Here is a 23694-nt window from a genome sequence, read left to right as displayed (position 1 = left end):
AGCTTGGACTTTGTTAGATCTCCAGAGTGAGTGAGCATCAAAAGCCAGGGAGCAGGTACTGAGCTATAATTCTGTTCATATTTGATGTAGGGTGGCCACAGGAGAATATAGCCATAGTAGAGGAATAGAGGGAAGTATGTAGGGCACTAGCCCTATCAGTGACAATCTGAACCTTTCATCTAGAAATCGATAGAGAACTAGAGGAACTCCTAATACTAGGGTAATGTCAAAGCATACTTTTGGATATGAGTGCCTGTAAATCTGTATTCAGAACATTACTAAGAAAATTTGGAAATCTGTGTGTGTAAAGTGCCATCAAGCCACAGCTGACTTATGGTGACCCAGTAGGGTTTTCAAAGCAAGAGGCAATCAGAGGTGGTTTTCCATTGCCTTCCTCTGCATAGCAACCCTGGACTTCCTTGGTGGTCTCCCATTGAAGTACTAACCAAGACTCACCCTGCTTAGCTTCCATGATCCAGCTAGCCTGAGCCAGCCAGGTATTTCACAAGTTAAGTTAAAAGACACCTGCTAGAAACAAAAAGTAGCATTCCCCTAGCTTTCTAGCTTAACTGGAAGCAGAGGGAAGTATACTGGAAAGACACCATAAATAAAAGATAGAAAGGATCATCTTCAGATAGATTCTTCTTGAGATCACATATAGTAGTTAGGATTTAAATTATGACCATTTCCACATGTTCCAGTTTTGGGGGGTTTTCCCTGTCCCAAAGCCATGTCTTCCCAATCCGCTTCGAGAACTCACCTTTCACATGCTTCATCCTCATCCGTGTTTTGTGGGTTTGTCACGAAAAAAGGTCCCAAAACAGAAAATGCATTCTTTATCTGTGCCTCATCACAAATGACATTGGCACATTCCTGCCCAACTTCCCCCCCCCCTTTTTTTTGAGTGCATGCAGGATTGCGCTATACCATTGTCCTGTCTTTCAGCTTCTGAAGAAACTGGGCATGCGTAGTACTCCATTCTCTACCATTGATTTCCCGCTCAAAGTTTTAAATGCAAAAGTGTTTCATAAATATGCGAACAGTAGAGTAGCACAATCGCATGATTCCATATCCTACTATATAAAAGGCAAACCGTGTTCCTGACCACTCACTCCTTATCCCTATGTAGGTGTAGTACTCAGGGGTAAGAAGCAAGTCAGGGGTAAAACGGTTTGCCTCCCCACTGTCTCCTCAGGGCTTCCAGAGGCCCAGAAAGGCTCAGTGTGGCGGCGAGGCCCTCCCAAGGTCCCACAGCAGCCAGGGGTGGGGGGGTTGGTTCCCTGGCACCTCCACAGGGCCCTGGGAAGGCTGTGCACAAGCCGAGCAGCAGCCAAGAGGCCAGAGGAGAAGGGAGCCCACAATCTCTTCCCCAATGCCCCCCTCAACTGATGCCATGAGGGGAGGTGCGGGGGAGAAGCACTGCTAGGGCCCATTGTATTTTCCCAAACAATGGGCCTTATTGCTAGTTTAAAATAAAATCAGAAATGGCATTCCATTCTCAGTGTTTTCCTAGACTGATAGTCTGATTGCTGAGTGATCCAATGTAGCAAGCACCCCAGTATGATTCCTTGGTGGCCTCCAAGTACTAACCAGGGCCCACCCTGCTTAGCTTCTGAGATCTGACAAGATCGGGTTAGAAACATAGAAAACATAGAAACATTGAGCTGGAGGAGACCCCAAGGGTCATCTAGCACAAATCCCTGCACAATGCAGGAAATTTACAGCTACCTTGTCACTACTTCCTGAATGACCACTACTTTATGTCCAGAGGAAGGCAAAAAACCTGCAGGATCCCTGTCCAGATCAGATCAGCAACCTTTTATTGGCATTCAATAAAACAATAAAACAATTTACAACGAGCAGGGAAGGAACAAGGATCCCTGTCCAATCTGGCCTAGAAGAAAATTCCTTCCTGACCCCAAAGTGGAGATTGGCGTTACCCTGGACATATTAAAAAGGACCTCAAGAGCCTTACACCAGCTCATCTCTTCCTGCCCTCCCTCCCACAGTCTGCCTAAATTTATACTGACTCATAGAATCAGGGTTAGCCTGGGCCGTCCAAGTCAGGGCAATTTACATAACTGAAATATAAAATGTACTGTCAAGTTAAAATACAGAATTAATTTTAAAACAGAAACAACATTGAAATAATTTTTTTTAAAAAAAATAGTGCATTAAAGTGTTCCAAACATCCAAACCTTTCCAGATATTCTCTCACTAGTCCTTACAAAAACCTTAGCAGGCTGCTTAGTATTATCTCATAAGTTAGAGCAGGCTGAAAAAATGATACTGCTTGTCATTGAGGCAAGATTTAAACTTGGGACTTTCCAACTCAGGAGTCTGATTTATACATGCAACAGAATGAGGTGGGAATAAGACGGTAGAATGTTGAGGTGGTAGAATGGACTGTACCACTTCAGACTGTGGGGGGAAAATCACAGGGAGTCATTTCCTATGTTGCATTCCCCTCCCGTCCCTACTACAGACCTCATCCTACCAGGGCCAGATCGAGGGGGGGCAGGGGGGTAGTCTGCCCCCAGTGCCGCCAGGGAGGTGGCACCATTAGTAGCTGCCAGCTGCCAGGAGCGCGCGGGTTACAGCGCAGGCAGCCTCACAGCCTCCCACGCTACCTTTCACCTGCCCCACAGGACAGGGGGTGGCCAGCTAGCCGCACGCCCCCTGTCCTGCAAGGCAGGCAAAAGGCAGCGCAGCTGCCCGCACCATTCGCCTGCCCCACAGGACAAGGGGCAGCCAGGCAGCCCCTGTCCTGCGGGGCAGGCGAATGGCGCGGGTGGCCTTGCAGCCCCCTGCGCTGCCTTTTGCCTGCCCTGCGTGATGATGTCACCGAGCCGGGAGTGGCGCATGAGGGGTCGTACTAGGGTTGCCCTGGGCACCGGCAACCCTAGATCCGGCCCTGCATCCTACATGGCTTTTTTCCTATGCAAGTAACATGATCTCCATCATAGCCTTTTGCGGGTAGTCAAAAGGGACCTTTTTGTCCTTTTTCATGAGTCCATGCTCTCTACAAATGGAAAACCAGATCAAGGGTTAAAATCAGTAGAATTAAAGAAAGTTGGGGGTTAAAGATTTTTGTCTGTCTTGCTGCCTTTCACTCTATCACCTGCAGTCCAAACTAGTATATTCCATTCTACCACCTTATTCTCCAGCGTGTATAAATCAGGCCTTAGAAATATTGCTTGGCAGGGCTTGCACCATTTTGTTTTGACCATCTGCTTCCAAAACAGCTTCCCAAATACAAATTGGCTCCATGTTGTTTATTCAACAGAGGATTGTCCCATGCCAAAATAGCTGTCCCCTAGTTTTATTACAGATGCTTTCTTTCTCTGTTACTATCACACAAAATTTATTTTCAATTTTTTCCTCATGTCATTCAGAGTTTCACAAAAACTCAACGAGAAGTTTGTACAGATAAAATCTCCCACAACCTGACATCCATAACAAAGCCAAGGAGCCTGGAGGGGAAAGTGACTTTTTTTTGCTGATTGTTCGAAGGGAAATGGATGAAAGGCAAAAGGCAATCTTGATTACCATGTTTGGGTTTAATCAAGATTTGCGTAGAAACCCAGATGTTAGGAACGTTTGTAGAAGAAGAGGGCTACATTCCTACCACCAGCTACTATGATCTTCTTTCCTTATAAAGTTCTGTTGAATTAATTAACAAAGGCTACAGGGCATTTGTAATAAAATGCTTCAGTGCTCTCCCCTGCCCCTCTCTTCTAGAGCTCAACTCTGGCATTCTTTCAAACACAGTTGAAAAGTCAGCTCTTCCATCTGTTTGTTTTTCTTTTTGTTAACATACGTTTGGACTTAATTGTGGTCATTTACACATAGACCCAGAACAACCCCAGTTTCCCCACTGGATACAAAGCAGTCATCTTCCAAGGGACAGGTCTCATCAGAACGTATACCTTCTGTCCTCTACTCATGTAAGATCTGAGTATTTGAATGCAAGGGCAGCAACCTTTCGTATGCACTGTTGGAGGGGAAATTCCACTGACCTCCAAGGCTCACTTCTATATAAACGTGTACCCGATTCAGGCAAACCAGCCCATCTCCAGTTGTAGCACACTCCTTGCATGGATAGCAGGATTATTTGCCCTGGGGGTAGGAAGCTGTAGCTGTCTCATTACCGGTACTACTTGTGCCCTTTCACAGATAGTGTGTGAAAAGTATTGTTTTGAATTTTTATAAAGTGGATCTCTGAATCTCTTTTCAGCTGCAGGTTTACATTTTTCTTTGTCCTTTACAGGCTGCAATTCGCAAAGAGCTCAATGAATTTAAAAGCACTGAAATGGAAGTTCATGAATTAAGTAGGCATCTAACAAGGTAGGTCCGATGGGTTTGTTTTTTTCTTTAAAGAGCTACAGTTGACTAATGGTTGCTGATATAAGCACAAACAACGAAAGCTTCAGATGTATCCCTGATTATTTTTTGAATGTAATGTTAACTCATGTTTAGTAGTATTTGAATAATTTAAAAACAGCATAATTATAACCTGCATGGTTTTCATAATTTTTACATAAATTGAATCAGAAGGCAGAGAAAATCCCATAATTCCTGGTAGGATATGGTGGGATTTTTTTAATTGCCAGTTAACAAGGAGTCTCATAAGATCATGGACTGGCCATTTAATTTACAGGGAACTTTTCCAGTTTGGCTGTGCCCTGGAGGCTCATAGGCAGCCAAGAACAAGCCAAGCCTCAGTAGCTCAGCCAGATGGCAGTAGTGCAGAAGGAGGCAACAGGTGAACCTACTCCCATTTTTTGTCCTGAGTGATCCTGCTAGCTTATATCACTATGGAGGCCGCTCAGCCTGGCTTCCTCTGGGGCCATTTTAACTTCCCAGTCTGCCCCTATATAAGATATCTCCAGTGTTTAGGAACGGTCACTGGTTACCTGTTAACCTCCCTTTCCCTTGTTGCTCCCTCCTCCGTAACAAATTTCTTTTATTGAGGGGGAAATTGTTTTTTTCGCTTGAGAAGGGATGGAACTGGCAGAAAGTGCTTGTTAGTAGGGTAATAATGGAGCTATATTTTGAGATGGACCTGAATTTGAAGGGAGGTGATCCCCATTTAAAATCAGGTGAGGCTTTTCATGTTATAAGGGAGTTCACATTCCAGACCCCCCCCCTTTTCAAAATTTGCCACCCTCACTTTAAAACAAAATGAAAAAGGAGATCCTGATGTAATTTAAATATGTTCAAAATGGGAGCTATGAACAGAGTTTTATGTTTACATTTGTGACTCTTTGTATTATGAATTTTTTTTTATATAAGTGTTTATGGAGCTAATTTAAATAATGTTTCGAGAAGGAAAACTACTGGTGGTAGAAGCTGCAGCAGTGGCATCTGAAAACAGCCTGATCTGGCTTTATAGAAGGATCAGAATGGCCTTCATGCTTACAAACTCCTTTTTCCTGATTTTGGTGTTATGTAGAGAAGTGAACATCTATCTTAAGAGATCCCGTATTTATCTGAATGGAAGATCCTATTTAACTTTGTGAGATTAAAACAGCAGGTGTGGGTCCCATGCAGAAAGAGTCAGTTTCAGATTTTGGAGGGCCCTATATGAGATGTTCTGCAATGCCACCTACCACTGAATGCACTGTGCACACATGCACACACATTCCTTGCAGGAGGGAGGAGGCTTAGACTTTTTCACACTCCTTTAAGCCTTTTGGGGAACCAGTGGGGCTTAAAAGAAGTCAGCTGGGCTTAAAGGAATGTGAAAGAATCACATGCCATTTCTTTCTTCCAGACTCAACTCGCCATAGAGAATAGATTTCCCCAGTGTCATTGCTGGGACCTCTGGTGCAATCTCATAGAAAGGGTGGGCTGCTCTCGACACCAGCCTTGCATGCAGATGTGAGCTCCTCAACATCTTGTGTCTGATCCTGTTGAGTTTCAAATTTTGCAAAGTCATTAAAGAACAGCAGCAAGTATGAGTCTCTCTACACAAGACAAGTGGGCACATGTTTGTCAAGTGCCAGGAGACGCAATGTTAGCCTGGAAGGGTAGTTTTAAAAGTCAGAGCTGGCGGAGGTCACTCCAGAGGGGACAGATTCTCTCAAAGCCCTCTGCCGCCTCTGGTGTGCTGGACTGTCTCCCCTTTGGGAGCCTTTGCTGTGCTGCCCTTGCTGCTTAAAACTTTAAATTAACTGAGCCTTGGCAGTGTCAGTTAATTGGCAGTGCCAATTAATAATAATAATTACTAATAATGACTGCACTTACATACCACTCTTTTAGACAGATTAGTGCCACACCCAGACCCATAAACAAGTTAGTGTTATTATTATCCCCACAATACAGCTGGGAAGCTGGGACTGAGAGGAGTGGCTGACCCAAGGCCACCTACTGAACTCAGGGAAGTAGTGAAATTCAAACCAGTAGAGTGTTGATTCGCAGCCGAACCACTTAACCGCTGTGCTACTGCAGCTCTTATCTTAAGAAGATAATGAGCTCTGTGTTATTGTGGTAATAAGTTATGTGCATAGTAATAGGTACCTGTGTTGCTTTTCTAGTGTGGTAGACAAAATTATTCCTTGGGAAGTTAAAAAGGGCTCTTTTGCTGACTAAGATACGAAATCATTTTTGCCATGTTGCAGTGTAGCTTTCATTTGAGATTGATTAACCTAGAAATGACTTAATGGATTGTTACAATTGGAATTCTTGGCACTTGGGTCATCTGGGTGAATGAAAGTGACTTTGGATGTCTTAGTACAACCTCCCCTTGGCCAGGAACAAGGCATAGAAGCCCTTCTTCTCCCACATCCTGCCTGATATGAGTTGATGTGACCTAATAGGTTATCCCTTCTCAATTTTCCTGCCTTTCATTGCTGCATGGACATTATTGAATATTTCAAATGCAAGGATCAGTCAAGATGATTGAAATGGTTGGATCCCATGTAATCAGCTCCATGTTGTCAAGAGGAATTCCAGAATACTATGTAGATCACACCAGCACACACACTCCCTTTCTGTCACAAGTTATAATAGGCAAAAAAGAAAGTCTTCCTGTGGGGAAATACGTAGATTCCAGATGTGAGGAAATATCACATACTCCCCCTCAGAAGAGAGACTAGTCTTTTTACACAAATAGGGCTTTGCATTGCATCACATGAAGCAGCCCTGTTTTCCTATTGACTCTTCCGTGCATGCCTATAGCATCTTGGTCCATAGATTCCCTTGGGCAGCAAAGGAACCTCTTTCAGTTTGGCACTTGGAAGACCAGTCTGCAAGGTAGATTCATATTCTTGTGCTCCATAGCCCAAACCACAGGCCTCTTACAACTTCAGTCTGTAATTTGTACCTGAACTATAACCTCATAGGTTTATGTGGACTCCACAGTTGTTGTTTCCATGGATACTAAGCAAGTGCTCTGAGAGCCATAACTTTTGTTATTCCGTCATGTCTCTGATTATACGTGAAACATATTATTTCTGTCAAAAACCAGCAAACTATTTAAAATTCATTCTATCTTTCTTCCTTTCCCTTTTAGATTTCATAGACCATAGTTTACTTCTAAGTGAATACTACGCCAGCATCAAAACATAACTGAAAAGAACCACAAGTGCTGGTATTGTTCTCTTCTCTGTTATGTACAATGTAAATCTTCTGAACTGCCTTTTTAAAGAAAATCAAGAAAACCAAGAAGGAAAAAAAAGTATCACAAGACCTGTTGGCAAAATCTACAGAAACTGAAACCAACCATAGCAAGAATTAGGCCAAGAGTTGGCATCTATATTTAAAACTTTCCTGTGTGGATTTGCTATTCTTATCCAAGACAGGCCATTCATAAATATTGTCTTTCTTCAGTCACCCATGATCCCTCCAAGCATCTGTTGTCTGACTCCAAAGAAAGCTGAGGCACTTGGTGCTGACCCTGGGCATGAACGTGCTGGACAAAAACTTCAGCCAGTCTTACCATCTTTGGGGTCAACACCTTTCTACCAAACACTTCATTCTGTTTGAGAGCACCTTAGAAAGATGAGGAGGGCAAAGACCCACTCTGATGACCTACCTACTTTGACACTTTGTGAGAATCATCTCTGGAGGACCGTTGGCTGGCTGGCTGTCACACTTCTATTTTGTAAAGGGAACACACAAGGAGAATCCCTCATTGTACATCTCTTTAAATCAGCTATCTTCTTTGCTAGGGAGCAGGGGAAGTAATTATTGAAATTGTTACAGATACAGGGATGCTAGGTAACAAGCTTACCTTTATAAACAGAATAAGTCAGGCATTCTATCCTATGTGGCATTTCATGTTTTTCTTATGTGCACCTGTGCAGAGGTTGGATGGCAAATCAGCTCTTCTAAGCAACCAAATCAATATGGTGTATTAACTTGGCATAGATGCTGGTAATTCTGTATGCTGCAAGGCAGAGAAGAAATGACCTCGAGATCGGTGTAGGGCCCATTTTACTCTGTATGCATGAGATTTCTTAAAGAGCAGGGGTTTCTGTTACGTAGAACATTACCTGTTACTGGTGTAAATAACAAAATATGCTGTTATGAATGGTTCAGCATTGTGTGTGATATTGAGAACCAAAGCATTTAGCAAAAAGCCAGATGTGGGGTTTTTTTTCAGTATTGGCTCTTTTCTTTTAATGGGGGTGGGGGTTGGGGGGTTGGAAGATCCCTTGCATCCTAGCATACATTATCAACCCAGTCCATCAAAGCCCACTGGCTAGGCCCACCAGCATTAAGAAAATTACTTGAATCAAGTTACACTTATTTGATGCTTCTAGATTGAAACCTTGTACAGAGGCAATAACTTCAGTAACTGAGCCCTGAGCAACATCCATCCCAAATAAATCGTTACCAAGATGGTACTGTCAATTTTCAACTTTAATCCCTATTGTAATGACACTGTAATAATGGATCCAGAGGAGTCAGCCGTGTTAATCTGCAGTTACAAAATAGTAAAGAGTCCAGTGGCACTTTTAAGACTGACCAACTTTATTGTAGCAGAAGCTTTCTGACGAAGAGAGCTGTGGTTCTTGAAAGCTTATGCTACAATAAAGTTGGTTAGTCTTAAAGGTGCTACTGGGCTCTTTACTATTTCATAGTAATAATGAACACTAAAGACATTTCATTTACTTTGCAAAGTTTGTACAGAAAGCCTGGGTTTTATTTTAGAGCCAAACACCTGCCATTCTGCAGTCTCTCCCTGTCCCATGAAAATTCTCTTCAGTTCAGTTCAGGGATTGTCAAACAGTTGAAAGCAGGAGTCTCTTCAGCTTATGTAAAACCCTCACCCAGAGGAAATAAAATGAAACGGCTAATAATGTTTGGGTTAATCCTGAGTATGAGGGAAGGAAAGTGAAGAAAAGATAAGTATGGGATCCCAGGAGGGTGACAGCATGTTTTATTTCTACAAGAAGGAACATGCTACAAAAAGAGGCTGTGAGAAATAAAGGGATTACCCCACCACTATTGTTCAGTTTATCAAATAGGTCAACAGGAGCAGGTCTTAGTGGGTGAAATAGTGTAGTCTGTCAGCAGAAGATGCTGATGATGGGCGACCTTCCCAGCTTTTCCCTTTCTCCAGCAGCCATTTCCAGCCCCAGGACAGTTGATTCCCCAAGGTCTCAGGAACCATGTGGATCAGGCAACTGCAATAAGCAGGAGAAAGGATGTAAATCACTCCTGGCTACTTATGTAATCCGAGCTCTGCTGACAGAAGAGGAAGAAGGGAGTGGCTTCACACACTCCCTCCTTCTCCCCGCTGCAGCTCCCTAACCCATATGGCTGTATTCCCATGTGGGGTCCCACACAACCCCCAAGAATAAACTTTCCTAGAGTCAGAAAGGACTTCTGGGGGAAGAGCGAGAGCCAGGAAGATTGGCAATCCTTATGCAGTCCTTATATGGTTCTTGCACTAGATTCAACCCATTATTTTGCAAGCCAGCACACTCACAATATGACTAAAGAAAGGAGTTCATGCACCTTCAAGGAAGTGCCTCATTTCTTTAGGAAGGCACACCTCAGTTCCGCTTAGATTTCCAGCACTTTCACATAGTTTCAGTTTGGTGCAACATTCTTAAATAGTCTCTGCTGCTCACATTGGCCATTTTCAGATTCCCGTAGCCTCCGAAAAATCGCGCAAAACACAGCATGAAGCATCTTCCTAGCGCGATTGCCCATCATGATCCCGTTTAATGGCGTGATTTCTGATGTCATCACACCATTAAATGGGAAATCGCACTAGGAAGACACTTCGAGCAGTGAGTTTTGCACGATTTTCTGGAGGGTTATGGGGTTGTGTGAAAATGGCCATCTTCTAAAAGAAAATAATGATAATCTTAGCATTGACTGTTGGCAAAGGATTTCAGGAAGCTTTTACACATGATGATATTTTTTTCCAGTATCTTAGATTTGCCAACAGTTTGGGGGTCGGATTCCATGGTCTTTATCCAGCTATATTTGTGGAGCCGTTGTATTCATTGGAGTGTAGGACACAGTTTAGCACCATGTCTGTCTTGATTTGATAGGAGGAATTTTTTCTTACATTTTGCAGGTGATATAAAAATGTGTTGATTGATTTCCTGTATGTTTCCCTTTAAAATGTAAATTATGCCCACAGTTACAAATATGCTGATAGAACATTTTCTCCTATCATGCGTAGATGGCTGCATATTGCATTAAAATGTAAGCCTTGGACAATGGCTACACATCGTTGGTCACAGTTGGCTGACCCTTAAGGCCAGGTTACACATTACGCAGGAGTTCCTTGATTGGATCACCCAACATCTCTTTCAAGTGAAGAGGTGAAACTATAAAGGGCAACTACGAATGGCAAAAACAGAATAATTTGCATGTTTTTCTTTTTGCAAGCAGAAACTTATTTCCTGCTGCTTCTGGCTCGAGGCTAAACTAGATGTGGAGGCACCTTCATGTCTGCCACAGGAACACCACCTCAATTTTAAAGTTATTTGAAAATCTACGAGAACCTGATCCTGATCAGGCCTGTAGTGTGGTGCGATGAGGTTCTTAGGATCCCCCACACACACCCTATTTCAAGTACTGAAACAGCTGTACTCACATACCTGAGAGCCAGTGTGGTGTAGTGCAGATAGAGTGGTGGACTAGGATCCGGGGAGACCTGGGTATGAATCTCCACTTCTACCACAGAACCTCACTGGGTGGCCATGGGGTTGTCACTAACTCTCAGCTGTGCCAGGGGCAGAAGCAAGAATGCCTCAGCCCACCGGGCTGCAAGCCGGATCAGGGTCAGGCCCTCGTGGCATTTTTAGATCACTTTAAAATGGTGGTGGCTTCCCAGTGGTGGACACGAAGACACTATCACATCTAGTTTGGCCCTCAGAAGTAGAGTGCATATTTTGCACATAGTTGGTCCCAGGTTCAGTCTCTAGCATCCTCAGGCAGAGGTGTTCAGAACCCCCTCTTTCTATCTGACTCTGGAGACCTGCTGTGATGCAGCCAGAGCAGAGCATCTTGAGCTACACTGGCTCCTGATCTGACTCGGGATGAAGCAGATTCATATGAGGGAGGTTGATTAGAGCAAGAAAGTGGTGGTGAGGAAGAAAGGGTTAAGCATACCAAACCCTCAGCACTCCATATCAATGTATTGTTTCACACACTTGCATTTCAAGTTTTTTGTGGGGGGGAAACTTAGATCGTAGGCATAACGTGAAGATTGGCTCTTAAGTGGGCTCACTGCGATCATAGGGAAAATTGTGGCGCAATTCTCGGTTCTCAGCACTCCAATGGAACTGTGAAAGGGAAATATTTCATAGGAAGAGCTTTTGGGAAGGTGTTACCAGCTGTTCTGCTTTATGGGGCTGAGCTGGTGATGCAATTAGATGAAATCAGTAGTCACTCATCCTCCATATTTCTGGCCATATTACTTTCTAATTGGGATGGGCAATTAATTAGTCCCGGTTTTGCTCCCCCATGTTAGGTTTTGCAGATTTGGGAACAGATTCACAATAGTTTGGGGTATGTGTTCAAAATACAGGGCTCAGTTGAATGCTATCTGCATTTGTATCTGTGTTTAGATGCAAATATACATTTCCACCTACCTTAAAATGCAGAGTAAATTACTTTGGAAGTGGTTCTTTAGGTCCCTTGCCCTTGGTGCCCACTGAAGAAAGAGTAATGGATCCACTTTTGATTTTTGAATCCATCTGGTTCTTTGGTGGGTTGTGTGTACAGAAGAGCTGTTCCACATGGTCGATGAGTGTCTCTTCTACACAAACACAAGCCAAGCAAACTATCTGAACAAAACAATTTACTAACTAACAAAATAAACTAGTAAGTGGGGAAAGGGGGATAATCCCTGTAATGTATGTCTAAACGTTAATTTCTCCCTTACAGAAAAATGGCTTACATTGCAAGGCTGCATTTCTTTCTAGAAAATGGTCAGTCAGCTAAATGCATCTTGGTCTGATGGCTGGAAACCTTCGGTGCACTCTTCTGTTAATTCCTATGCAACTCCCCCCTGCCCCTCGAAATGTATTGAGATGAGCAAAAGCATAATAAGACTTTTCTTTTGCCCAATTCCCCGTCATTTCATCAGGGCCTGTGTAGGAGAAATTCATGTCTTTCAGCTAGAAGAGGCCTCCTTTCGAGCATGAGCAGCGAACTTTTGTACGCACTCAAATAGGCCTCTATTCAAATGCAGATGCAGGTTATCACACACCAACCTGAAATTTCCTTTATTGTGTGAACAAAACATTTTTTCCTCCCACTATTCATGAAAGGATAGTGATAAAAAGGGCACTAGAGTGGCCCTTGCAAATGGCAAACAGGGTCGAATTTTTTTTCCTTCCTCTAACCTGCTCATCTGGCTTAACCTTATAATTGTATAAACAGGAAAAAAAACCAGGAAAAACAAGGAAAGGCTGTTTAGCCCATCGCTAATAATCCACACCTGTGCATTTTCCCAGTTTTTCTCCAAATCAATTGTATGTACATAATTTTGTCTTTGTATAGGAGTGGATGTGGTGACAGTCAAGCCTGTGATCTTCCAGTATTGTAATTTAACAGATTATGGCTGTATGAAAAAAAAAACCAGAACAAAATGTAAATACCTAGAGGAAACTAAAACTGGATCTCTGTGTCCTAGGGTTTTGTACATATTGAAACTGCATGGTATTTAAATTGTCTCCAATGTATGCAGTTTCTTTAAAAAATCATTTTAAAAGAAAAAAAAATATGCTATGGTCTTGTTTTCTTTCTGACTCCTGTCAATCTTGTGTTTATTTATTACTTAATGCTGGAGGCCAAAGGATGGGCTGCTAGCAAATGACATACAATTCTAGAGGGCAAAAACACCCTTGAGCTAAAAGCTCTGAAGGCTATTTTGAGCATCCCATAAAATGGCCTGCTATCAAGCACAGCACATGTCTCTGGGAGGACAGATCATGTTAAGGGGGCTCCACTGGGATGAAATGCAATGGGGATCTTCCTGGCTTTGCACATTTATTGAGGCTGAATAGGGGAGGGGAGAGGGACCAGCCCCGGTTTCAAAACATAATCAAGCAAAGATCACCCAATATCAAACCAAAATTATTGAACAAAAGTCTATTTGTTATTCTGCATCCGGGGAAAGGGGCACAGCCTCTAACCTCGTCACCTTTCCTCCCAATACTAGAATTTCATGTTCAGTCTCTGACTGAATATAATTAAAGCTGAATCTTCAATTATGCTAGAGAATCTGTCAGTTATCCATATATTTACCAGTGTGTACTACAGACACAAAATGGAGAGTTCTGCAGACTTAGGGCTAGTGAGCTTCTCTTTCTACACCTCAGCATGGAGCAATTACTGCCTATGGAGCACGTTTTGGAATGACTAAATAGCATATGCCACAAAAAGACCCACTCTGCAATCTCATTCTTTTTAAATAAAACTGGCCAAATAGAGATGAACTTTCCACTGACATTTAAACAGCAGTTTGATTGACTTCTGGAGGACATGGAAGGCTTTTTTCTGCATTGGAAAAGCTGAACTAAAATTGCTATTTTCGTGTGTGTGTGTGTGTGAAAAGTTCAGCACTGCAGCACCATCAAGGAGCATACCAGAGAGGAGAGACCTGTTTTAATTGTCTGGCACTTTGGCTTTAAATTGTGAGCCTAGCAAAAAAAGTGACACTGAAAGCACATGCATTGATTAGCTCTGTGTATGGAAAAAGAGGCCCTTTTCTCCCTTCCCACCCTCCCAAAATAGATTTTGATCCATTCACAGAGGCGTATTCCCTGACCACATTATCAATGCTTCCTTAATCAGAAAGTAATCCACAGCATAAGGCTTGCAGGAGTGCCCCCCACACTTTCAGATGGAAGAGAAATGCAAAGGGGGGGGGCAGGTTTTAATCTTGCCAGTCTTCCTAAATGCCAGAGAAAACTGCTGAAAAGATTCAAATTTATTTAAAAACTTGCATCAAATGTTCTCAGCCGCACTCCAGAGAACAAAATGTGGGAGGGTGACAATATTCTGCAGCCCAAAGTTGCCAATTGCCTGGAATAACATGTCCTTTAATAGAGGCTTAATGTGTGGAAATGAGCAGGCAAAGCTTTTTTAGTAAGTATGGAGTTGAACAGCATCACCAGGTAAATAACATCCCGTTGAATCTCTATTAAGGGGATAGGGCTTTTTCTCTCTCTCCAGGTTGTTGGCAACCTAGCATCAGCTAAAAGGGGCCCTCTGCACATTTCACAACAGGAATCTACAACATAGCTAAGGAGGTATTTGGCACTTTGTGACAATGTGCCTCTGCAGGAGAGAAGTCTTACGGGTTCTGGGAGAGACGAGAAAGGATAGGACCATGAAAAGAAGCCTCTCAAAAACCACACTGCCCAGCCAAGGTAAGCATATAACTATTCAGGTCATATTTTGCATGAACAAAGCAGGGGGGATGGGCTTGAACACATGAAACTACATAGTACAGCACTGGCCCATTGGTCTATTGCAGTCAGTATTATCTACTCTTGACTGGCTGCAGCTCTTCAGAGTCTCAGGTAGGTCTTTCACACCACCTACTACCGGAGCCTTTTAACTGGAGTTGCTGAGGATTCAACTTGGGAATTTCTGCATGCCAAACAGATGCTCCACAACCACTCCCCAAATATATCATGAGGAAAACACTATTTTGGCCATAGGCAGCACATCAACCTTTTCAACAAGACAGGAACTGGCACTGAGTGGAAGCAGCAAGGAAGGTCCCTGTATTGAAAGCTAATTTTTAACAGGGACGTAAGCAATGGCGGAAAGGTAAAAATATCGGCTACTGTCACTTCTTGTAGCTTGATGCTGCCTTGCCAACACATGGCCCAACTCTGTGTGAGAGCCAGTGTTGGGAGTCAGAATGCTAGACTACAGCTGGGGAGCAATACATTCAGAACCTTACTCCACCATAAAATCCGCTGGGTAATCTTAAATCGGTCACTTTTTCTCTCAGCCTAAACTTGAGTTCACTATGTATGAAGGAAGACAGTAAAAGTACTTAAACATCCTATCTCACAAGACTGTTGTAAGGGTTAAAAAGGGGAAAGGCCCATGTATACAACCCTAAACTCCTTGGGAGGGAAGGCAGGACGAAAACTAATGAAATTACAACTAAAGAGCTCTTTAACACACTTGAACCCAAAGAAAACAGCAACAGCTTTAAGCAGAATTTTTCACTTGCATGCCTTCTTTAACGCACTCTAGTTTCCGCCATCTTGGCTAACAAGGTACTCACTCCATGGCTCATGGAGAGACATTTGCATTTACTAATTCTACATGACTACAGTATGCTCTGTGTGCTGGACCACCAAGCTAACATATACAAGAGTATAAGATATAACAATATTAAATATGAAATTATAACCTTTACAATTACCAGCGTATTCTGCACGTGTAGGGTTGTTGCTCCCTAACAGAGCTGGACCTTAGAGAGTGAGGGAAGTTTCCCTCTCTGCATCCTGTTCTCTCCTCAGCATGAGGTACAGCAGGTCAGATGTCAGTGATATTGTCAAAGTGCCCAGAGAAGGGCCAGCTGGCTGTGGAAGAAGGGGAGTAAAATTGCCAACACACCAATATAGCCAGCTTTCTTCCTTTCCTGGGTGGCTGCTGTGATGGTTTAACTGAAGTCAGCTTGCCCTCTTCCTGGCAGTTGCCCCTGTGCTGAGTTGAGAGCACAAAGGCTGTGGGGTGTGAGATTGCTGGAAAGGACAAACCCTATACTTTCCTCCCTGGAATGAGGCCCATAGTTCAAGGATGTTCAGACTTTACCCATCCTCCAGCATCAGCTGGGAACCACCTGCCAACCACAAACCCTACCAGGCTACGACCTTGCTCATTTTCCTGGAATATGGGACAGAGGCCACATTGGGGAAGAAGCACAGGTAGCATGTTAAAGAGCCACATGTGGCTTCGGAGCCACTGAGTATCACTGAGTTATGTGTAAAAATTATATCCCAGGGCAGTTGGGGACACAGAAAGAAAGGCTGTTTCCAGCCTTTCTTTCCAGCTCCTCCTTGGCTTCCTTAGAGCATCTACGTAACATCCCCCTTCCTTATTGATGTTTTCCCACACTTTGCTACGGTCTTACCAAAACTTGGCTTGGTACGTTCATCTTTAAAAGATTGCCACCTGTCTTTGAACTGCAGTTTTGCAGGTTCCACCCACAGTGGTATTGTTTTCTTACCTTGACCCACCCAGAGCAGAAAGGTTTGTTTTAAAAATCAGGAATCAATACAGCATTGTAAAGATCTAGTGCCACGATACATTGATTACCAGCTTTCTTAGGGTCTATGGCCCTTTTCATTACAGAATTTTAAAGGGAAAAAACAATTAGCTGCGACACCTGTGCAATATTCTTTGCTGACAAAGCATGTGCTAATTTGGATGTCAGCTGTAAATTAGGCAAGGTGAAATGACTAATACACTGCATGGTCTGCTTATGGACCATTTCGACTCAGTTACAGTGAAGGATACAAACAGGATACCGACATCTGTGAAGGCCACTATTTGCGCACTGGATCCTTGCCCATCTTGGTTACTAAACACTGCATAAATGAGCCTTGATGTCTATTATATATCACTCACTAACTCAAGGCTTCTTCCTTCAGCCACTCAAAGCGGTTATTCCCCCACAACTTAAAAAACTGCCCCTAGACAAAAATGATCTGGCCAAGTATCGCCAAGTCTCTAACCTGTCCTTTCTGGGCAAAGTGATTGAAAGAATAGTAGCAAACCAACTAGCGGTTTTCTTGGATAATTTTGTGCTCTAAACCGGTTTCAGTCTAATTTCAAGTTGAGGCTATGGGATGTTGATGGCTGCCATTGCTTTGTGATTAATCTTTGAATGTAGACAAAGGCCAGACTTTGATCCTCCAGGTTCTGTCTGCAGCCTTTGATACAGATCATGCCATCCTATTGAGGCTCGTGGAGGCAGAAGCAGGTGTTAGGATGATTCAAATTGTTCCTCATTGCACAGACTCAAAAAGTTGCTATTGAAAGCCAGCAATCTCCAGAGTGGGATCATCTTGCAGGGTTCCACAGGGTCCAATCTCATCCCATGTTATTCAACCTGTATTTAAAGTCTTTAGGAGAAATAATTCATAGCTATGGAATCGGATGCCATCAATATGTGGATACCCAGCTCTATATCTATCCAAATCCGCTAGTGATACAGTAGAGGTTTTACATCCCTGCCTGACAGCTGTGGTCAAATGGCTGAAAATGAACAAATTGAAACTGAACCCAGACAAGATGGAAGTGATGCTGGTTGGGAAAGCAGAGATCAAGGATGTTACATCCAGTCAAATTGCTTGTGTTTTGTTTCAGTGTTGTTTTCAAAGTTCTGCAATTTACAACCTATTGTTTATTGAATTTCCAAACTGTTGATTGTACTGAATTACAAGGTGTAATCTACTTTGAGTCTCAGTGAGAAAGACAGACTATAATATGACACAACATAAATAAAAATAACAAATAAATGAAATAAATAAAAATTCCCCTCATAACTCTGAAACAAAAACATCTAAAGACTTTTGAAAAATGAAAGCTGGAAAGGAATCCATTGTAGTGATAGATCATGAGAACGTTATAATGCTATAGCCATCTAGCAATCCCCTACTTTTTTAACACAGGTTTTCCGACGGGAAGGGGGAAAATGGCTGCAGGGGGCTGAGGCAAGAAAAGTAAAGGAAAACTGCTGTGTGGATGCCCCGTTATCACAGCAAATGCTTCTGCATTTGCAGCAGCGATGAGAGCTAGACACAGGTTCCAGTTTTTCGTGTGGAAGCAGCTGACTGTCTTCATGATCAGGAGCTATAGGCCAGAGGTCCACATAGAAAACAAACAGGAACTGGACTGGGCTCCTGGATTGCTAAATGCCATTTTCAGCACAGACCTTTTCTAAGATTTAAAAACACGTTGCTTGACATAACGCCAAGCATAGATTAATACCAGATAAACCTCTTGAATTTAAGCCAGTCTAATAACGGCAGTTTTCCTTGTCTTTAAAAAAGGGCCAAGCAAATGGGCCAAGCTGTGCAGGAAGGCAAATACACAGAGCCACAGAACACAAAATAGTACTACTGCTTAAAATAATCAAGCCAGCCCTCCCCAAGCCTTTAATGGCAGCAAAAAAGACTGGGAAAGAAGTGGAAGCTCTTGGGACAATTCCTTCTACAGGAACATCTACTAATTCTTCTGTTTGGAAAACTTCTCTGCTGAGTCATATTCTCCCTTTGCTGCCTGGCTTGTTTCTCTTAACTTGTGCATCTCTAAAAAGTAGACAGTGAGGCTAAACACACTCTCCCCCAAGATATCCATCTGTTACCTTTTAAGCAATTGAATTGGTTGTGGTAAATATTATAAGAACTGCAGTTCAGAATTTGATAGTTAATATGTGAATACAAATATGTACTGGTCACAAAACTTACTTTAACATGAACTAAAGCTAAGTGTACCAAGAATCATGGCCTTACAACTGAACTCAAATCATCCTTTGAGTTTTTAAACCACAAGCCATTCAGATCTTCAAGTCAAAATAAATTATGACTGACACATCACCAACATTTAAATTATTTTAATGTAATTTCTTTTCTGGGGGAGAGGGAATGCAAAAAATAAAAATCCTGTGCCATGTGGTCAGCATGGGCTTAGACTGAATGAGCAGGGGTCCCACAATGTTTGTGCCACAGCTCAATGGCTTTGCTCACAATTGCATCAGTATTATCTTGAGGTATCTGCAAAAGAAAGATATTTCATTGCTTTAAGATATTCATCTCTAAGCAGTAGGGCATGGGCCCAACTGCACACCCAGAGATTTTCCATCATCATAGGCTTTTCAAAGGCACAAGTGTTTGGAGTTGTCCCCTCCAGTGAAGAGGAAGATTTCCAGCCAAGAATGTCTGTATGAGAATGGAAAGGTAGCAAGAGTTCTAGACTGGGCCATGCTGATTATGCAGTCAATCCTGAAAGCTGCTGGGAAGTGATTGGCAGCATTCATACTTTACCAATAAACCTCTGAAGCCCCTAGGCTTTTATGCTGCCCCCACCCTCCTGGTCTCAGGCTCAGATTATGAAGGCCTCCAGGTTCTCATGATGCTGCCATTTGTCAGGGCAGCCAAACTGGAAAAGTTCTGGGATTTGTTTTCATGCCTAAAAACCAGGATTCCAATATAGGATTAACTCATGGTTAACACAAGAGTTTGTTATTTTACCCAATCTGAATATCATGACAACCCGTGGTTTGTCAGGAACACAGAAAACCTATAACCTCACATAAGAGGGGAGAGCAAAGAAGTGTACAACCTAAGGACGTCAAAGACTTGCATTACAATACCATGCAGAGTTATGACATTATAAGACTGAAAATCAGTGGGCTCAGACTAGAATAACTCTGCATAGGATTACAATGGCATTCTCCAAATCCTTTATGTCTGAAAGCTCCCATGGGGTTCAACACAGCAGTCAAAGGAAAGGAAAAGCATCCGCTTCTTCCACAACCTCACTCAATTTCCATTGCATTGCTGCAAATTGCACTCAGTTCAATGTTAACTTAAGGTTTATCTCACAAGCAACCTACTGAGCACAGGAAGGAAATTATTGTGTCTCGGTTTAGATATCATACTGCACGCTGAACTATGGCTGAGGAAGCTAAGCTATAAGTCTGGCAGGATGCCTGAGGGCTGAACTATATGAGACTTTTTAAATGAGTTCAGCTTCACACACTTTTCCTGCACCACATAACAGCTGCAGGGACTGTCATTTTCAAACCCTACAGGGGCCTAATTTGGCTCAGGACTGCAGCAAGTACGAGGGGCACTTTTGAATATTTCTCCATGTAGATAAAGCTCATTGCAATAAAAAAAAAACTTGCACATCTGGGAGCATTTCATTCAGGGAGCATTTTAAAAGGTCACTCACGTGGAGGTCCTTACTATTGCCTTAAAAACATACTGCCTCATTCTATGGCATGTGTAGGGCCAAGCCACTAAATATTTTAATACTCGAAAGTCTTTTACATACTGAAACAGGATAAACCACAGCTGACTTTCTTTTGCCAACACCTTGATCTTTAAAAATCTGACAAATAAATATAATTCCCTGTGATTCTGTTTAATACACACTAGAAAAGTATACTTACATTTTCCAAAAACTGGGCAATCTTCTCAGCACTGTTCAGTACCATCAACTTCATTTTGAAAGTTAACAAAATCTCAACAGCAACAAAGACAAGGATTTTGCAGGAACCACTAATAACTTTGTCCCAAACCCTAGAAAAGTCAACCAGAGTCAAAACTGAAAAGCCTTACACCTATGATGTATATTCATTGATGAAGTAGTTTTATTTTTTGATGACCAGAATCGCATCTCAAAGTGTACCAAACTTCCTATATAGACTGTAAACATATTCCTTTGTATCCATCTTGAGAGAAGAGAAAGTGATAGGCACTTTAGTTTTAGAAAAATTATCCCTTTAAAATTCTGTAGTTTGAGAAAGATTGGGATTTTGAAACTGTTTGGGCTGACTGACAAACAAACAAACACACACACACACAAATCAGTTCTATCATTCAGAATACACAGCTCTGAGTAAAATTGTGTGTGATTCCTTGTAAAGGCAACCTACATTCTCTATCAAAAAGATGAATTCTAAAATATATGCAAGTTAAAATTTACATCTTTGTTTAGTTTGTTAACGTTTTTCATGGTTCTGCTAGAGATGGGACAAACAAGGAATTATGAAGGACACTGAGGCCCCAGACTCTAAACGCTAGAAACCATATTCAAAATTGCAGCTTTCAGCAAGTCGTTTTTAAGATTATCCTGGCAATTATAAACTCTAGAAGCTTGATCTTTAAAAAAACATTGAAGATTCTTAAGGTACTGTGTTCCACTCCCACTATCAGATTTTGGAATCTGTAAAAGAATTTTTATGAGATCTGGAGTTATCAGAGGACCATTTCTGCAGCATGAAAGGGGGGGGGGGTTGGACCAGAAGTGCATAAAGTATGAAAATGTCTAAAGCTAGTTCTGATCCACAGACAGTATGCTCCCTCTCTGCTCCTTCTCAGGGTAACAAGGGTACTCCATCCAGTCTGAGACTTCTGGAGGCACGAGAGAGTATAGAGAGTTTTACTTTGGGGGTTGGGCTTGACAACGCCCCCCCCCCCCCACACACACATTTAGTTTTAAACATTTTTCTTTCTCCTAGCCAAAGACAGGCAAGATGGGGAAAGTCAACTCTTCCCAGGCATTGCCCAAATACCAGCCATCAAAAGCTTTCAAAATGTTAATGGCCATCCTGGCCAGAGACAATGACATGGCCATCTGACACCTTAGGTGGAACCTGACACCTAGAAGATGACACAGAGGCTTGGGAGTGCCAGAGGTTAGAATGTATCTTCCTGAAGACCTCAGGAAAGGATTCTTTGAGCTTTTAGCAAACTGTAACTGTAAGTCAAGGAACCTACCTTAGAACCTAAGGCATGTACCTAAGGCATGTACAGAGCCGAGGGACAGCTGATCGTGTATTTCCATCTTTCCTTTGTATTCTTTGCTCAAACCATTGCTGTGCAACGAAAGTGTGTGTGAACTTTTCACTTTTAACAAAAATTCTTTTACTATTTTACATGCTGGTAGTTGTTATCTGTTCCACTTAATCCTCCACCATTCAAACATGCCATTTACAAAAGGTACCAGGAGAAGGAAGGTGGTCAATTGCTAAACTGCTATTTCCCTGGGAGTGAGTAGATGTGGTAAGCCATCCCCATGGTAGCAAGACATTGGGTAGCAGGAGACATGGGCACCAGGCAGAGCCTTAGAATGGTAATGCAGAAGGGAAGCTGGAAGTACTGGCCATCTTGGTGAGTAATGCCTAAAATGACCTGTTGGTGGCAGGGTAGTGAAGGAGAAGCAAGAGAGGAACTCCTCTGAGCTTCAGGCAAGCCAGGAGAGTGGCGTATTGCTAGGCAGAGGCTTGGGTCGGTCACTGGGCACCTAGACACCTCAGAGGACCAAATAGAGCCGTGCGCATGGGTCAGCAGTGCCGTTTTGCCACTGAGAACAACTTGCCTTTGTAAGCTGGGTTCAGGTAGACACCCAGCAAAACACTTCCTAAACCAGAGGCTATACGGGAGCTGGCTCATTGCTGAACATGATTTCAGATGTGTCAGGAGTCTGCTGTCTTCAAGGCTCAAGCATTGTTCCAGATTTTTTGGCTGTAGGAGATACGGGAACAGAAGTGTTAAAATAATAATCTTACAGTCGGGGTTTTATAGCGAAAAACCAAATTTCATCATAAAAATAAATTCATTCTGACACATGCTGAAAATATGTCATGTTAGATAATGTGGTTAAAAGGTTAAATTGTACTGTAAGGGTTGCTAGGATTTTCAATTTTCATTGGCTGTGCTACTAAAAAATGTGAAAAAAATCTGAAACGAAAAAAGAAGCAAACCACAACATTCATTCAACCCAGTGGGGCTACTTTTCAGTTATCTTAGTATAAACAGGTTTTTCACATACGCCCTTTGGCACATAGGGAGGTAGAGAGCACCCTGGAACAGCCGGCTATTGCCATGACATTACAAGAGCTTTTCTTTGAGACCTGATTTACACATGTAGCAGAATGAAAGTCGGAGTGAGTTGTCCTAGTTGAAAGGATGGATGATAGATGACATTTTGAACAGCCTTCCATATTAAAAACTCTTCTCTGCAAGTGATAACTTACACAAGAAGGTTCAGCTCCAACCCACCTTCTTCTACTATGCTTATTTTATGCTTGCAGGCAAAGTTTTACCAGGAATGCACTGAAAATGTGATTAATTCTACCACTTTTGTGCAGGCCAGACCTTAAGGCACATTTCAAGAAACACAAACCCAGCCCAAAGCCTTGGAGCAAACCCTAATGTATTCTGGTCTTTTAAAACCCCAGCTAGTTCAAATACAGTCAATCCCTTGGGGGGGGGACTTTTTTGGAGGGGCCTCGTCATCTTGGGTGAGACAAGAGGCTACCTGAGAAAAGTTCTTCTCGGTCATGGCATCAAAATTGTGAAATTTATTCCTAAGGGAAATTCATCGGTTCCCCTCTATCACTGTCTTCTGCCAGTGAGCAAAGATTTTTCTGTTTGGGCTGGTGTTCCCTTACTGACCCTCCTTCTTGCTTAAGTTTTTAATCATTGTGTGTATATAGTTTATAAAATTAAT

General features: G+C 42.5%; 2 protein-coding genes across 4 annotated transcripts in view; one reads left to right on the top strand and one right to left on the bottom strand.

The window, feature by feature from the left end:
• Nucleotides 1–4351, top strand: part of PHACTR1 (phosphatase and actin regulator 1) — a 135809-nt gene extending 131458 nt beyond the window's left edge. The window contains exon 11 of the mRNA XM_054985359.1: nt 4271–4351. Within this exon, the coding sequence (XP_054841334.1) occupies nt 4271–4351 (81 nt within the window). The remainder of the gene's footprint in view (nt 1–4270) is intronic.
• A 14700-nt stretch (nt 4352–19051) lies between these two features.
• The window catches only part of GFOD1 (glucose-fructose oxidoreductase domain containing 1), a 101889-nt gene continuing 97246 nt past the window's right edge, over nt 19052–23694 (bottom strand). For all 3 annotated transcript variants that reach the window (XM_054984864.1, XM_054984865.1, XM_054984866.1), the window contains 3 exons: nt 22561–22706; nt 20630–20759; nt 19052–19226 (listed from right to left, as the gene is read on the bottom strand). In XM_054984864.1, the coding sequence (XP_054840839.1) occupies nt 19140–19226; nt 20630–20759; nt 22561–22706 (363 nt within the window). In that variant the 3' untranslated portion in view covers nt 19052–19139. The remainder of the gene's footprint in view (nt 19227–20629; nt 20760–22560; nt 22707–23694) is intronic.

Source organism: Eublepharis macularius, chromosome 7, assembly GCF_028583425.1.
Source record: "Eublepharis macularius isolate TG4126 chromosome 7, MPM_Emac_v1.0, whole genome shotgun sequence".
In the NCBI taxonomy this organism is placed as follows: Eukaryota; Metazoa; Chordata; class Lepidosauria; order Squamata; family Eublepharidae; genus Eublepharis; species Eublepharis macularius.
This window is presented reverse-complemented; position numbering and strand designations above follow the sequence as displayed.